The following is a 16,408-nucleotide window of genomic DNA, read 5'->3' as shown; positions in this document are numbered from 1 at the left end:
CTGCACTTACTCGCCATGAAGTTCAGCTTAGACAGTTCTAGCTATGGCAGGGCCTGGATATTAGGGCTCCGGCATCATATCCGAACCTGCCTTTCCCGATTGATAGCTCGGTATTAACCAGACCCGTCTATCTCAGAAGTGCCATAATCAACTAATGAATAAATAAGCAAGTAAGTTGTTGTGTGCTGTCCAAATAGGACACCTCCCTACACTTACAGTGCCTTCTTTTTTTATTCTTTGACATGCCAAACCAATATGTGCACCTGAGCCTTAATTTTTCTTACTGTGGTCTCTATTTTTAACAAACGGACTCGTCGTTACGAATCCGGTACCACCATCAGAACCCCATTTGCGCACCTGCCTGTGAAGAGCACACGGTACTATAACCTCCTCCTCCTCGCGCGCTTCTCTTACGGGGTTGTTGCTCTGATCTTTTGGATTGCATCTGAATCGCTATACAGTAAATCTGTTGAGAGAGACCACATCTCTCTGACAAATGTCTAGCAGCTTTTAATGGTCTGTATGACCAAAGAATATGATTTTTTATTAAAAAAACGTGATTCTGTATCAGCATGTAGAAGTTTGAAATGCACAGCGTTACCCTTGCAAATACAAGTGGTGCGTGTATTTATATTGGCAGGCAGAAATCTGAGTAAAATGTTCCAGTTTTACTGTTGTTCTCTGACTCATATCCTACAAAATTTGACAAGATGAGTGATTTTGCCTTTTCAGCACATCTCTCTGTACACCAGTGGTTGATGCTGAATGAGGTATGGTCAGTAGGAAGTCAAGTCTGTAAGGAAAGATGAGCGTCATAACATGTAACTGGTCAGTCTGGGCTCTGAGGCCAGACCCGATCACTGTACCGGGGTCTCCCGCGGGGGCTGCCCTCGTCGCCCACCTTCCCCTCGCAGCATCGGTGGCTGCACGGGGGTCAGTCCAAACTTGCAATCACTCTTCCCATTCTCAATTTATAATTTACTTGATTTGAAGTTATAAATTTTAAGTTATTCACTTCAGTAGCCAATCAATAGTTCAATTAGATTGGATTGGATTGGAGTGCATTATATTCTGGACAGCCAAAGGAGTACATGTGTATGCTTCGTCTGTCCCCTGTATGTCAGCTTTCTTGAAGAATCCAAATTATGTGCTCTAGAATACCTGTAATTTTTCTAAAAAATATTGCATAAGCAATTTTTTTTTCATTTAAGGACTGGGAGAGACAAGTGAAGAGGCCAGTAATAAACATTAGCGATAAGGGTTTTTTTCCAAGGGTGGTGTCTTTTAAATGTCAGGAAAAGGAGACTTTCCTGCTTCGCAGTTTTTAATGACCTCGCTTTGTTTTTCAAGTCTTTTTTGTGGCATTTTCTATTTCACCACAGAACTCTTGCAGTTTTTCATTGAAATTTTAGCAGCATGGCTGACAGATGCCCATGAAAAGAGATGCAAAATTTTTTATGCTGTAAGTTTTGTAAGAAATATTCACCAGCAGCCACGCTATTCTTAGTGCTAGTGCTCCAGCTGAGACTTTGCCGTATTTGTTAGATGCTTAATTGTCTAATAAAAATCTATACTAAATTTAATAACTTGGCAAGTAGTGCATGATGGAGGAATTCTTGAATTGTTTTGATATGAACAAGAATTCTAAGTAGCCATTTAATAAACATCTAGAGTGAATTTATTGTCTATGGAGGCAAAGGTTAGATAAACCCTTCAGCAGGACGGCAGGAGCATGGTGGCAGTAGTGCCTTGAGCTCCTTCTGTTGCTCATACAGTGCTGGTGATGGTGATGCCACACTGACCTATGTCCCCTCCTTCGGAAGTATGTCAGAAATGCAGAAACATCAAAACTTAGTGAATATTTTCGGTGACAAAGGTGTCAGTTCCTACTAGATTAAAAATGAATCATGTTTGGGGCACTACCCAAAGCAGTAAACATCTTATGAATATCTTCATGCATAACCAAAATGCTGCCTTATAATAGTTGTTTGATTTTCTTTAGCGTGTTTCTAAGAACTGCAAATACTTGGTGGACTTGAAAGAAGCCTTAGGTAGATGCATTCTTGTTTAACTGGTGAGGTGTCCAGGGATAACTTGCAGGAAAACCCCGGGATGGTCAATGACGGGGGAATGGCACAAACTCTTGCAGCTCTGTGTTTTCCTCAGAGACTTTCCCTTTGCCCCAAGGTTAGAAGAGAACTCAGGAGTTTTGATTCCCATGTTCTTTCTCTAAAATCCTGACCATAGTCCCATACCTGAATGTCCCATGGTCCCAGCAGCTGCATCTTTAAGAGGTAACTATATATAGAGAGAGCAACTGTCCTGATAAAATTGTGAGAATTGTCAATACTGCTTAAGCTGTTCCAAGGAACAGCTCATTTAAAGCTGTGACAGAAATTTGGAAACTGTACGAGTAACTTTCAGGCAACTTAAAGGTTGACTGTTGTCTCTTTTTGCTCATCTTTTGCTTTATCTCTGTTTTAAGTCCTTTCCTTCTGGCAGTAACCCCACTTCCCTCTAACGGTGTTGCTAAGAAGGGCTGGTTACTCTCAAAGGAGCTAAGTAGCAGAGTTGCTCCCATGTAATGCAGAGTGAGTTTTTATCTAAAAGCCATAGGTAATAAATGAGAAGGAGGTTAAAAACCCTGGTCTGAGTCCAAAAAGGAATTGCTTCCAAGAACATGCTTGGAGGGGTTTGAGCAGACTTTTCATGATCTCTTACGTATTAGAGTAAGTTTGTCTCCTTACAGCTGCGGCAGTCCAAACAATTTAGACACAGAGCTGCCTTTTAAAGCTTTTAAACCTGTATTTCCCTTGAAGGTCTTCTAGTGTGCCACTAATCCCTTAAGTTATTGCACTGAAGGCACTCCATAATCCTTTAATTTACTCTGCTCTCACCGGAGCCGGGAAGGAGCTGGGTCACTCTCCATATTTAGGCATTATCAGGTTTGCTTTTTTCGACTCAGACACTGGCTGAAGGTACTTTGCTTTCCTTTTAAACACTGCAGAGATATTTCAAATTTAGATATTAATTGCCGGGGTGTTTGTGTAGATGTGTATTTTAAAAGGTACACAGGCCCCAGACTTCCTTACTTCTGTCGCTGGTTTATGCAGCCTTGGGGTCAGGCTTTTCGACTAAGTTTCCTCAGGCCCCTTTGGAAATCAGTGAATGTGAAAACTGATGGCTTTTTGAGAACTGTGAATTCACACCCAATATAGAACGGGTGAGGGTCAAGAAACGGTGTGAGCCACAGGACATTTCTGGAAGCCTCATCCCCCCAGACCCACAGGAGACAAAGCTGCTGCCTAAAATTTCTTTGGTGGTGCTGGAGGTAAAGCTTTACGGTGATGAGTAGCGCTAGGCACGCGTTATGCTTTTTTTAATTAGCAGAACTACTCTAAAAGGCTGTCTGGGGCAACACATTGCCTGAATTTGGAAGGTTTGTCCTGTCCATTGCTTCTTGCTTGCCTGAGGGACACGTGTTGTTATTGTAGGTTTGTTCTTGAGAGCTCGGAGTCCCGATCTGCTCTCGGAGGCTCCTTTACGAATACCGGCTACTCAGCACTACTTCTGAAGTTCATTTTAAGTTGAGCATTGAAGCATCCACTCTGAGGAAAAACATGCCCTGCAATTGTGTAGACTCGGAGAAACACTGACAAGAATAAAGACGGCCAAAGTTTTGCTCCATTAACATTTACACTGAAAAAGGAATCCTCAGATGCTGAGCACTTAATGTTTCTTTTTGAAGAAACCAATTTATTTGAAGTGCAAGTTTCTTTTGTACATTATGTGCTCACGTTTTTGATTTCCTACAGCACTTCTGCATCAGTGAATTTCTTGTAGAGTCGGAGATCAAGCCTGGGCTTGTTCTGAAGTACCCAAATGTGGTAATAGGTGGACTGTTGTAAAATTTGGCATCTGGAGTTAAATTACAGGATGCTTCTTAAGCTTCTTGGTTACTATAGGAACAAGTAATAGTCATCCTTCATGATTAAGCAGTGTCCATGGTAACCGAACGAGCAAGTTTTAAATGAAAGATATTTTCCCTTTACATTTTTAGCAGTCAAAGGTTAACAGTTATTACCTTTATACCCTTAGATGAGAGAAATTTTGATCTGGCTGGCGTATTTAAAGTGAGAACATTTGGTGTTCATTTACATAGCTTTACTTCTAAGACCAGCCAAATTTTGGGTGAATACCAAGGTAAAATTTCTGAGAGCGGGGTGTAGTCATTAATCTCTCCCGGCAGAGCGAATGTGGTTCACAACATGTGCTGAATTGTTGTGCAGCGTTGCAGTGTGTCGCTGAGCAGCTACCGTAGTGCTCCTGGGAGCGATGCGGCTCGGAGGTGGAGGAAGGAATCCCGACATGCAGCCTGCACGGGGTTTAGGACAGAAAATGCAAGTGTCAGTGTTAGCGTAGGTAAGAACATCCTCCCGCTCCCTCCCATTTCAAAAATAGGATGGGAAACGTACAGTGAATATAGCCCTGTTAGATCCCTTTTTGTAATCTACTACACATTTTTCTTTGTAGGGAAACAGTGGCTGTCACTTGAAGAAGCACGGCAACACAATCCCAAAGCGAGCACAACAGCTATAGGTTAGCTGCGTAAAGGAAGGCGGTAGCTCGAATGGTGGTTTCTGTATGTCCGTCTGTGGCACGCTGTTACTTACATGGAATAAGAAAACATGACTGTGTTTAAATGGTTTTTTTCCCTCTCTCTTTCATTGGCACTGGCGATGTTTGCTTGAAAACTAAAAAGTGAAGCCGACACCTGCAAGTATATTTTCAGAGCATGTATGCGTAAGAGAAGCAGAAATACCCCCCCGCCCCCAAAGGAAGTACGAGTATCAGTCACAATAAATTAGGATTTATGTTCCACAATTAGCAATTGTGGAATGTAAAACAATTGCTTAAGAGAGTCAAAATATCTAGAAGCAAGATGTATGAGTAGTAAGGACAGGAGCATTTCCAGCAGCACTCTGGGTATGAGGGCACACAGGTAAACTGCCGGCCTGTTACAGACGCGCTGTATCCTGACGTGTGTGTGCGTACACTCCACATCCGCGCACAAGCGAATGCAGAGCATTTGGTGTTCTGTGGAAGCACTCACCTTTAAAAAATAACCAGGTTGGCAGAGAAGGTGACATTTTTTATAAGCATTATCTTCTATCTAATGCATACTAAAACGAAGGAGGCTGGTTTCTATTTGGTAGGGGAGCTCTTAGCCCTCCTGCAGAAACACTGGGAAAAACAGAAAAAAATCTCAGCTCTCCCTGACATAAGCCCTAATCCTAACCGTTGGTAATTGTAACTGGAGGAAGAAGAGTGTTTTCAGACTTTCTTGTCACTGCTGCTTTTTAATGCTGTCCTTGAGTTGCTTCATCAGGAAGGGTACTGTATTTTGTCCTGTAGCTACCAAAAATCTCGTTACTTAAAATCCAGTATTCTTCTCTAAGTGTTTCCAATGAAACTATACCCTGAATAGCCAGTGTTAAATCCCAGCCTTCTGCTTTCTTGAACAATATTAAAGTTCCTTCAATGTGAAGGCAATCTAACTTGGATTAATTGGCTCTGGGCATTAAGGCTCTTTCAGGCTGATGTAAGAGCTGCCATGTACTATGTGAATTTCAAATCTTAATGTTTGGTCTATTATGCAGATGGATGTGAATAGAGATATGTATGTGACCCCATTTATCTCTCTAATGAAGTGCCATCAATAGAACATCTGTTTCCTTGCTGTAGAAGATGAAATCTCTGATGAATCATGCTTATAAATTAAGTATTTATTTATTTAATTTGCATTTTGCCAGTACAGACCTGTTATAGCAACCACCACGCACGACTGGAAAAATAGCCTAGTAATTAAACTGCGCAAAGTTTTTGTTTATACCGTGCTGCTGCTCCACACACCAAGTAAGCTGTTCTGAACCCGTTTGTAGTTGACCTGTCCAAGCCAGCTGTTAAAACGCCCCAAACCAAACAGAAGACGACCTTGCCAAGGAAGCACCTTGTCAAGGCCAGGCCGGACGGGGCTTTGAGCAGCCTGGTCTAGTGCGAGGTGCCCCAGGGCAGGGGTCTGGAACTAGATGGTCTTTAAGGTCCCTTCCAACGCAAACGATTCTGGGAGTCTGTGAAACAAACCTCATTGACGGGAGGCAAAACCATGGCTGCGATCTGGACGTGTATCTCCCATCTCACTGAGGTTCCCACTGTGGCGCTATGTGTCTCTATACTTTTTAGTTCTCTCTGAAATTGGAAGCAAAGAGGGCCAATGTGCTGCAACACAAGCTGTTCTTGTGAGGTTTCCAACTCCCTTTTGCAATCCCGGGAGGTTTAATGAAACGGGAGACCTGGCAGGACCTGCCTCTGCTGTACCGAAATCCCTGAGACAGACAGTCCGTTCCGCAGCCGCTCTGCTGCAGGGATCCTGCCAGGTTGGCCAAAGGCTATGTGAGACCGGCTGGCAGGTGACTCTGGTCCTGCACCACCACGTGCTGATGGCCCCCTTGCATTGGGCCGGCGGTCTGCAGAGACAGCTGGCCACGGCTGGTGCTTCAGCCCACTGGGGCTCCGGGCAGTCTCAAGTGGAAGAGGGCGGTGTCTTCCCTGCCCTGTCCCCCACGGTGTGTACGGGTGGCATCGTTTATGTCCGCGGTGACAGAGATTACAGAGTATACAAGTTTCTCCTTCTTGCCTCTGTGAAGAAGCAGCCGTGCTGATGAAGTGCTGCAAGAAAGCAGCACGGTAACAGTGTTGAATCTTTGCAGAAATGTTAAGCATGATGGATGAACCTAATTTAAATCTCCCCAGAGCTGACTTCTTGTTCTCCAGACTCCATGTTGCTTGTCTTTATCATCACATAGGAGGAAGCTGATGTTCCACTTCACTTTATGATCCTTTCCAGTTTAACCAGGGTATTAGCAGTCTCCACGATCTGGTTCCCAACCGGGCTAGAATTTCATCTTTTTCTGATGTATTTTTTAAGTCTGTCCTTGATTTCAATTTTACCCTGGAGAAAAGGCTCCTAATGATCTGCCGTTAGCAAAAGATGAATTTGTTCTCTAGACATCATACAAAGAAAGATAAATATCATACATATTTTATTTCAGAGACTGATAAATAAAGAATAAAAATACCAAATATATATATACATACCTAATTAAAAGATGCCAGACAGTAAAATGGAGTTTGTAATGAAGGCTGCTCAATCAGCATGATTTGCTATTTATTTTTAGAAAGGGGGTTAATTTTCTGGATGCCTTATAGTCTTTCCCTGTCACCACCGTGGCACGAGGTCTGGGGACCTACAGCTATGTGTTTCTTTTGTACGCAGATCTGATCCGTTTCTTTGGTTTTGTAGCACAGAGAAGTTAGCGTGTGTATTTTCAGATACCTCGTGCTGAGATTTATCTAAGCTTTCCTTTCCCATTTGTGCTATTTTCTTCTCTCCTTTCCTTTTTGCCCTCTGGCAGTATTTTTTTCTCGACAAATATGTTTTAATCTGTCTCCTCGGGAAAAGAATATATTCCCCATCAATTTCTAGGAGGGCAGAATTTGCCCTAGATGTCTCTCGCTAGGCTGGGAGAAGGCCAGGCGGTGCGTGGAGAGGGCCGTGCGGTGGGGATGTGGCCGGAGGAGAGGTGGAACCGGCTGGCCCGGAGAGCAGGGAAAGTCCCCTTAACTATCAGCCGCGCTGAACATCGACTAAGCGAGCAGACAGACCGGGCCCGGGAGCGATCCCGCCCCCTGGCCGGTGTCAGAAGCAGGTTTCTCCCGGGGACCGCGGCTCCGTGCCCGGCGGCCAGAGGAGGGGCTTCAGCTCCCTCTAGCGAGGAGCCGCGTCTCCGCTGCGGCGGAGCGGGACGGGCTGGGGCCGCTGCCGGGGGGCCGGGGCACGGCTCGCTCCGGCCGGGGGGGGGAAGGTCCAGCTGAGCTTCTCAGGGGAGAAGAGGCGGCAGCACCGGGCGGCCGAAGCCCACGGAAAGGCCAGAGAAAAGGGCCAGAAAGTCCCGGTTCTGCTTGCGTGCGTCAAAAAGCACCTGCTGCTGGGGAAAGAGTTCTCTTACTGGGTAATAGTAGAGAAAATAGAGGAATAGATAGGTATCAAGTACACAGTAAAACAGCATAGCTTTTTCTGGTACTAGATTCAAGAGCTATTAATGGCACTTGCTCAGGAGCAGTATGAGGAATATTAAATACTACACAGTACGCGGTACCCGGGAGCCTGACACAGAGATGATGTGAGATCCATTAAAGTGCACAGTGTGCTATGGCAAAGGTCAGCGTCACTTCAAATCATTATTTAACAAAGAAAAAGCTCTTCTTCCAGAAGGTCTTAGTTCCGCTTCGAGAGAAGATGGTCATAATTTTTAGCTGATGGGAAAGAGCGCGGTCTGATGTTTTCTGTGAGTTGAATTGTTTTCTCTTTTCCAGCCAGTTCCAGTAGGGCTCTTCAGTTCACACGACTGTCCCAGCCACCCTTCTCGTGGCTGCAGAGGATTGTGTGGCTCCGAGTGGTCCTTCAGGTGCTTTCAGGCAGGGACACGGTTGAGTCAGAGACGGCATTTCCCCTGCTAAGCCGAATAGAGAGGTTTTGTAACACTTAAGTCGTGTGAGGGAAACAAAGGTACTGGTAAGACACTGGATCTGTTTGGTGTGACCACTGTGGATGGCAGTAGCTAGTGGCTACTACACAACTAGCCCCTAATTGTTTAATACTAAGTATTTTGTGCCAGAGTGTAGGACAAAAGGCAAGTTATGATCCCAGTTTATTTTATGTTTTGTATGTAAATGGTTAGATAAGTGAGAATTTTTTTTACAAGCTATAGTTCTGTACACAGTATCCTTAATTGTCTGAAAAGGTAGTGAGAGCATGCGAAAATGTGAAACTATTTCTGCTTAGAGCATTACATCGGCGAGGAGTAAACCCCTGATTCTGATGTAGAAGAGTTGTGGGTGCAGCCGGTGGGGTTGCTGTGCTTTATATTAGTGTATGTAAGCCAGAGGTTCTAAGATGCAAACAGAAATCATTTTATTCTAACACAAAAAGTGGCGGTGACGCAAACTTTCATTAGCCTCAGGAATACCCACTCTGAGTGTTCATTAGCTTTGCTTTTAGAGGAGTCTGATTTTTCAGAGGGCAGCATTACCTGCCCTAAACTTTTGCTTCACGACCGTTTTTATTCAAAACTCAATTTTATTGCCTAATAAAGGTTTGACTTTTCATTAATTTTGCATGGCAAAATGGTTATAATATTGCTGTAAGGGATCAACTGGAATTCACTGAGGCATCAGCAGGGCATTGGGCGACATGTTCCAATAAATAGTTCTCCAGGTAATGGAAGGACGAGGCTGGCCTTGCAGCTGTCTTCCTAGTGCGGCTGTTGGGAGCAGCAAGGAGAACTGGTGAGGGCATTCATAACCTGCCGCTGCCTCTTACCTGACCTTTGTCCACTGGGAATCAGACGTTTTTGCATCCCTGCTTCCCAAAGTTATTCATGCCTCGTGAAGGGGAGAGTTGGCTCACCCCAGTATTTATTATTTTCTATCGTTGTTTATTCCTGGGGTAATATTCCACTTTTAAAAAGTGCCGCTATATTAACAGCAGCTTCTAAATATCCTGTTGGATTCAGATTAAAGATCCATCTTTCCTCCTGGACTCATGTGGCCACCCAAAGCTGTCTGAAATGTAGATTTTTCTGCAGCCTCTCTTGAGTATTTGCAACACACAGGCACTACAACTGTCTGTTCTCCAGGGACTGCTTGAAGTCATAAATGCTACTGTGAGCCATGATAAATAAATCACTTCAGTTATCATGTGCCTCCTCCTCTCCTCTGTTGGGTTTGTAGTAAGGAGTTATTAGATAATGTAGAAATTAGAGGAATAACACCTAAATTCATTAAGCAATAAAATTAATTCACAGAGTGTAATTGCTTGAGCAGGGGACCGGTAATTCCTGTTCCCTCTGGTTTCACAGAAACTCCGCCCCGGTGAGCTCTCGGGCACCCGGAGATGTCAGGCACTAACCACTAACCGTGGGGCAGGACAGGGAGGAGCGCACCTGCATTGGCGCAGCGTTGACTAAAGTCGGAGCCAGCCCGGCCTCTCCCAGGGCGGCCGGCGGAGCTTTTCCACCAGCTCCTGGTTCCGATCAACTCTTAGTTTTCTGCATTACATCCAGACGATCTGGTGAAGTTTTATTGTCCTCTAAAGTCTCCTTTCCTTCAAGCACATCCCGCGGTGCGGCACAGGAACCTGGCCTCCTGCCGCGGCTCCCCAGCGCTGCTGGCTTGTCTGGCATTCCAGTCATACTTCTCTTTCTTGCTGCCTCTGATGAAGTCATCATCTCTACTTCTCCTCTTATTCCTGGCTTGTTCGGAGTGCCATGGCATGTGCGTTGCTGACAAGCCCGGCTACCTTTTGGTGAGTTGAGGGAGACGTTTTCTCATTGCTAACTTCTCTGACGCTCGCTCAGATTTGTACCTCCCTTTCTTGTTTGGAGTTGGAACAGTTTCATATCAGAAAATCAACTTGCTGGGAAGTGCCTGCTCGTTAGTTATTCCTTCCAGCCGTTCTCTCTGCCTTTGTTCGTACTGTCTCTTCCCCTGGCTGATCCCTGGAATTGCGTGTGAGAGGAGAGCAGGAGAGGGGGAGAGCGTGAAGAGAGATGAACAAACAGGAGTTAATGTATTTCATTCCCACTAATGAGAGCATAATCCTGATGATCTCTTGGACTAGCTGTGATTCACAAGAGCAGGTAATGCAAATGTAAAAACATCTCACTCGCTAAGAGAAAAACAAACAGAACTAGTATTTGTTTGTGTGTTTGTCGCACATAATGACCTGCTCTGGAGCGGTGTCTGGGAAGGTGTGACGGAGGCGGCAGTGATGCTGAGTGGGTTAAAGAAGAGCTGGGGTGCGGGAGCTCCTCGCAGCCGTTCTGCTGCCGGTGTCCTGGAAGCCTTGTAGGGGATCGCGACGCTGCTCTCTTAAGTGTTCCGCCGCACGAGGAACAGGCATGGAAAAGTGTAGTCAGGATTAATTATTCTGTCAACTCTAATGCCTTGAATTAGTTAACAAATCAAATGTGTTTATTGTTTTACAGAAACAGTTTTGGAAATATTCATAAGCCCTAGGTCCTCGATGAATGCGCAGTGTTTACCACGCTGTGATAGCGTCCTGCTGGCGCTGAACTCAGTGGGATGCTTTCAACCCTGGCAGCTTGAAAAACCCACCTGGTGCCATACACACCAAGCAGCGTTTTGGACCCAGCTATGTGTGATAACCTGGGAGAGGCTTCAGGGCTTTGATAATTCAAGGAAGTTTCTCTTTGAAGATCTTATCCTGCACTGGGGAAAACCCAAAACATTGCAGCTTTCTATAAATATTTAGAAAAGCAGGAAGCCCGTTTGTTTGTTTCTTCTTGCTTCTGAGATTGCATAAGGTGGATGAGCCCCGGCCCCGCGTCGCTCTGTGGCAGACACTGAAGAGATTTAGTACGTGTTCATGAAAAAGAATTGGGAGGGCCCACAGGAGCACGGTTCTACAACAGGCAGGGTGGAAGTAAAACAGCGTGTGTGTAGAAATGACTAGTTGCCATTGGGCAAGCTTTGAAAAGTGCAGGAAAAATGCCACCAACGGTGAGGAGAAAAATAGATGAGGAATTTCTATCGTAATGCCCACAGTCCTCCTCAGAGTGACTTATGAACCTTTTCCAGTCTAATTCGGGGATTTTTAAGAGCTTCTCAAGGGAGAGGGAATATACTTAGGTGGGCCTGCCTGATTCAGCTGTCCAACAGTAATTTGACAACGTCTTACTGCTCACCTGTACCTATCCCAGCCTTTATCAGGGTATTGCACTGGGGGCTGCTGGGAATGGCGGGGAGTCAGAAACCATCCCCTGCTGTGGGCACGCGTTTCTGCGCGCTGGCATCTCTGCTGCTGGGCCGTGTGGCTTTCCTCGCTGTACCCAAGGAATCCCTTTTCAGATCCAGTATGCCTGCACTATAATCCTCATTTAATAGACTGTTGCTTCAGTGATTTTCAGGCCTCTGTGTCATAAAAGAAAGATTTGGAGGTTTTAAGTTCATAACAAGTTCAGGACTTCGGGAGAGCAAATAGTGTCCTGAGATACTGTGCGTTTAAGTCCTCAGATCAAATCTGATCTAGAGCAAATAAATGGACAAATGAAGGTATAATCCTGGAATTTCTATGAGCTGAGAGACAGTATTTAGCTAACAGAGAAATTCACTGTCTAGTGAGGATGTTATCTGATAATACTAAGTGCTTCTGGAAATGTCATTCCGTGGTTAGCTGCCTGCGGTAATGCTGTTCCTCGCTCTGGAATCCTTTATCTTGGGATACAAAATGGATGGCAGACATTCATTAATGAAACCTTGGAGTGCTCCCACAGGATTGTCAAGGGTTTTATCAATTGTGAATCTGATGAAAAGCATTAAAATGTCCCAGGGTCAGCCTGGGAGGCTGTAACAGAGGTCAGTGCGCGACTCTGCTATTGAGGGGTGTAACAGAAGTGCCAGGGCAGTCTGTCCAGCCAGGAGGGGAGTGGAGGTCCAGGGGAGGAGGAAGGCATGCCAAGAGGTTGTGAAGAAACGGCTGAAGTAGATACCGAATGTGATCTCTTGTAGCTTGCTTGTCTTATGTGCAAGTGGGCAAATTTGTCAGAAATCACAGAAAATAAGGCTGGAAGGGATTTCAGGAGGTCCTCTGGTATCCGCCTGCCCCAGGGGAGGGGGGGAAGGAAGCTCCTTGTACCCGAATCTCACCTGATGGGGAGAGCTCTGCGGCAGAAAGGTTTAAGATGGGCTTGAACATCTGTCAGTTCCAACCTGTAACTCTTCCTGTCAAGAGAAGACTTTTTTCCAATGCCTAACTTAAATGTTTTCTGCTGTCAATTAAGACATTTCTTTTTCAGCCTCTAGTGGCTACGGAGGGAGTTTTTATTATTGCCTTACAGTGACCTTTCGCGTGGTGGCTGGCTGCCACGGGGCTGCTGTGGGCATGCTGAGCAGACATGGCTAAGGCCAGTAACCTGGCCTGGGACTTTTCCCCTCACCCTGGAGAAGTAAAAAAGGCAGTGCATACCTTTAGGTGTTCATACTGTTCGCTATGTAAAACTGTTCTACATTTCTGGTAGTTAGGAGTTACTAATTTACCTGTAAGCTATTTTTACTTCCCTTTAAAACAAACAGCTCCCCCCGCCTCGCCCCAAACACCCACACCCAACCCTCCTCCTGCTTATTTCTGGTTTCTTATAAAGAGTTTTGTAACGTGTTTCTCCTGCAAAGTCTCCCTTCTCCAGTGATACTCACAGTGCTTAACTTAAGCTGAAATGGAGATTTGACTCCAAACACTTTATGAACCATTAGCTTAAAAATAATAGGAGGCTTTAGGTCTTAACCCATCTCTGTATTTTGGTCTGGGTCAAACCGATGTGTTTGCTGGCTCAGCTGTGAGTATATTTTGATGATGAAGTAAGAATTTAAGAGTGCAGTTTGTGACTTCAGTGCAATCAGACCCAGATACTAATCAGCCCTGGGTCATAACGCACTCTGCCTTTCTCTGAAGAGGTCTGGCCTGTGTGGTTGAAAGGGGAAGCAGATGGACAGATTACCAAAAGTGAGACAATCGCGCACTTTGGTCTGACAAACCACTGTGGTGCAAGTCGATAGTGCTGTAACACCGCAAGTGTGGAACAGCAAGTACTTTCCCTCTGTGCTGAAGGCGAGAGGTGTGTTGTGCCGGGGAGCACAGCCCCGTGCCTGTGCTGCAGCCTCCGGGAAAGTCATTGCTCCCAGCTGCTTGTCACACGATCCCGTCGTTCCTGTTTTCCAGCCGTGTATATGAGAAATGCTTTAAACAACATTTATTTTTTCTGGTCATTGAGAAAATGCAAAGCAGCTTCTTCAGTTGTCTTGTCATCTTGAACTCACTTTCAAAACGCTGTAATCAAGTAGTTTCTTTATGACAGTTCAAAAAAAAAAAAGCCAGCCGCTGTTCAAAGGAACGGGGTGGGAGCCTTAATGTGGAAGGAGATGGCACCAAAGGTTTTGATTGCTTCCTGGAGATTCAAAGTGTGGCATTCTGCAAAGAAAGTGCCCAAGACATTAGACGGGTTGTCTGGAAGTTGTGAAAGCAATGACCTGGCTGACTCTGGCTGTCTGGCTCTCATATGGGTTCCATGGCCGCTGGGGAGGAATTGTGGGTGGGATTTGCAACCAAAGAAGATGTTGCTGAACAGCCACTTCACCCAGTCCTTGGGCGGAATCTCACAACCTGTCCTTTCAGAATACTTTAAGATACATTTCAGGAACTGTTGAGTGGAATTGCAGGTATTAGTTATTTCTTACTGGGAAGTAAGAAGTTATTTCTTATTGGGAAGGGGAGGACCTTGCCAAGGGGACAGCCCTCCTTGCCGAGACCTGATGGCAGCAAATTGCTGCTTGCAGAGGCTGAGAGTTGGCAAACAAAGCACCTCTAAGTTACACTAGTTACGAGAACATCATTGTCTGAGACATTTGGAAGTATAGGTTGTTCCATCTTTAGATTTCTTTGCATATTAATTTGTAGAAGCCTTGCTCTAGCAGTCTACCATCTAATTTCCTTTTGCAGCAGCATTCTTCTTCAGGCTACCTCTCCCAACCAAGAATCCTAGCAGTGATGTAATATTCATTGGCATGCCTATGGCCTGGGAAATTGTGTATTAGGAGTTCCCCCAATGTTTATTTCAGCTCCGTTTTAAAATTTATTTTTATGCTCATAATTTTTAAAACGAGGAGAACAACTGCGTGAAAAATATGCTTTTCAGTGTCATTATGAAATTATGATTTGCTGTTGTCTTTGCTTGGATTCCATATCTTTTAGTAAACAACTCTGTGTTACCTATCGAGACACTGTCTTTCAAAAGTTATAGGGATTTTCTAGACTTCCTGATCAACAGGATGGAGATGACATCACCTTTCGTGTGACGGAAATGCTTGGCTAATAAGGACTCGCAAATGGTTTGCGAAGGGAAGCTCATTGTAAGGTCTGAGCACCACTGAATGGCAGCTTGGAAATAGATCAATTTTTATGAGCTCCGTGGTGCTTTCAAAGAGGGTTTGTGAACCAACAAAACACCACCTCGTAATGCTGTTGCTGACCTTACCTAATATCTTTCTGCATCTTCTCAGTGTTAGGCATATTTGTTAATTTAGCCTTGTCAGCCCCCTCCCTTCCTCACCGGCAGGGAAGGAGGTAAGTATTCCTATCCACATTTTATATTTTAGCAAATGCAGGATTTAATATTGTTTTCCTAGTTACAAAGCAAATTGCTAGAGGAATTAGAGAGGGAACTTAAGCATCCTGTGCCTGTAACCCCATTAGCAGTTTCCCTTAGGAGCATCAAGTCCACAAGTGCACGGATCTGTACTTTGCATATAATTCTCACTCAGCTCAATACATTCTGTTTACCCATCTGCAGACTGGAAATAATGATCATGCCAACCTGTCAGGCATTATCTGAAGCTTACAGTTGTATAAAAAATGCTAATTGTTGAAGGTGAAAGTCTTGCAGATAGAAGCTTGTTCTAGATGGCTGTGGGAAATGCGAGCCGATATGGTGGCTCATTTGCCAGGACATCTCAAAGGAAGAAGCCCCGTTGTGTGTGGCCTGCTGGTGTTCCTGGGCCGTTCCTGTGCTGGTGTGTTTGTAATTGTCCTTTGTTTTCTGTACCGTCCACAGAGTCCCCCCCGGAGAGGTGTGGGCAGCGGCGCAGCATGCCCAGCGGGGTCGCTGAGAAGAACCCCACCATGGAGCCTGCTGCCACGACGCCCTTCCGGGTCACGGTGAGTGTCTGCCCCATCTCAATGATCCTTATGGCAGCTTAATGATTATTCCGGGGTTTTGCCAGAAGGCAGAGGAACTTATTCATCCTGAGAGAAGAGGTGGTGTATGTGAAACTACTTGATTGCTTATTTTTAAGTAAATGTGTTGTTGTTAGATACTGTTAGCAATGAGCAACTGTAAAATATTTCTTGGTAAAGCAGCAAGATTTGAATTTGAACCTGGAGCAGGTTTGGGTAAGTTGTTTCCCTCAAGAGACTTTCCTGGTGCGGTTTCCTTTGTGAATCTTAGGCCAGTGCACTAAGTTCATAGATGGATTTATTGGGCTGCAACTGTGCAGTACATCCTTGTACTCCTACAGAGGAGAAAATCTCCTGTAGAAAAACCTGTCATTAACTAACAGAAAAAAGTGCTAAGTGGGTGACTCCCAAGAGGCTGGTACCCTCTCCCAGCAGGAGCCTAGAGGAGCCATTCGTTGTTTTCCACTCCTTCAGTCCTTTTGCTTCGAAATGCTCTACTGATATTGCTGTTGTTTCGTGATAGTGGTATGTAATGAACAG

At 45.0% G+C, this 16,408-nt stretch overlaps 1 protein-coding gene across 8 annotated transcripts in view; it reads left to right on the top strand.

Moving 5' to 3' along the window:
- The window catches only part of DAB2IP (DAB2 interacting protein), a 202,109-nt gene that overhangs the window by 48,259 nt on the left and 137,442 nt on the right, over positions 1-16,408 (top strand). For all 8 annotated transcript variants that reach the window (XM_074609396.1, XM_074609392.1, XM_074609395.1 and 5 more), the window contains exon 2: positions 15,747-15,850. In XM_074609396.1, coding sequence (XP_074465497.1) covers positions 15,747-15,850 — 104 coding nt within the window. The remainder of the gene's footprint in view (positions 1-15,746; positions 15,851-16,408) is intronic.

Source organism: Larus michahellis, chromosome 15, assembly GCF_964199755.1.
Source record: "Larus michahellis chromosome 15, bLarMic1.1, whole genome shotgun sequence".
Taxonomy (NCBI): Eukaryota; Metazoa; Chordata; class Aves; order Charadriiformes; family Laridae; genus Larus; species Larus michahellis.
This window is presented reverse-complemented; position numbering and strand designations above follow the sequence as displayed.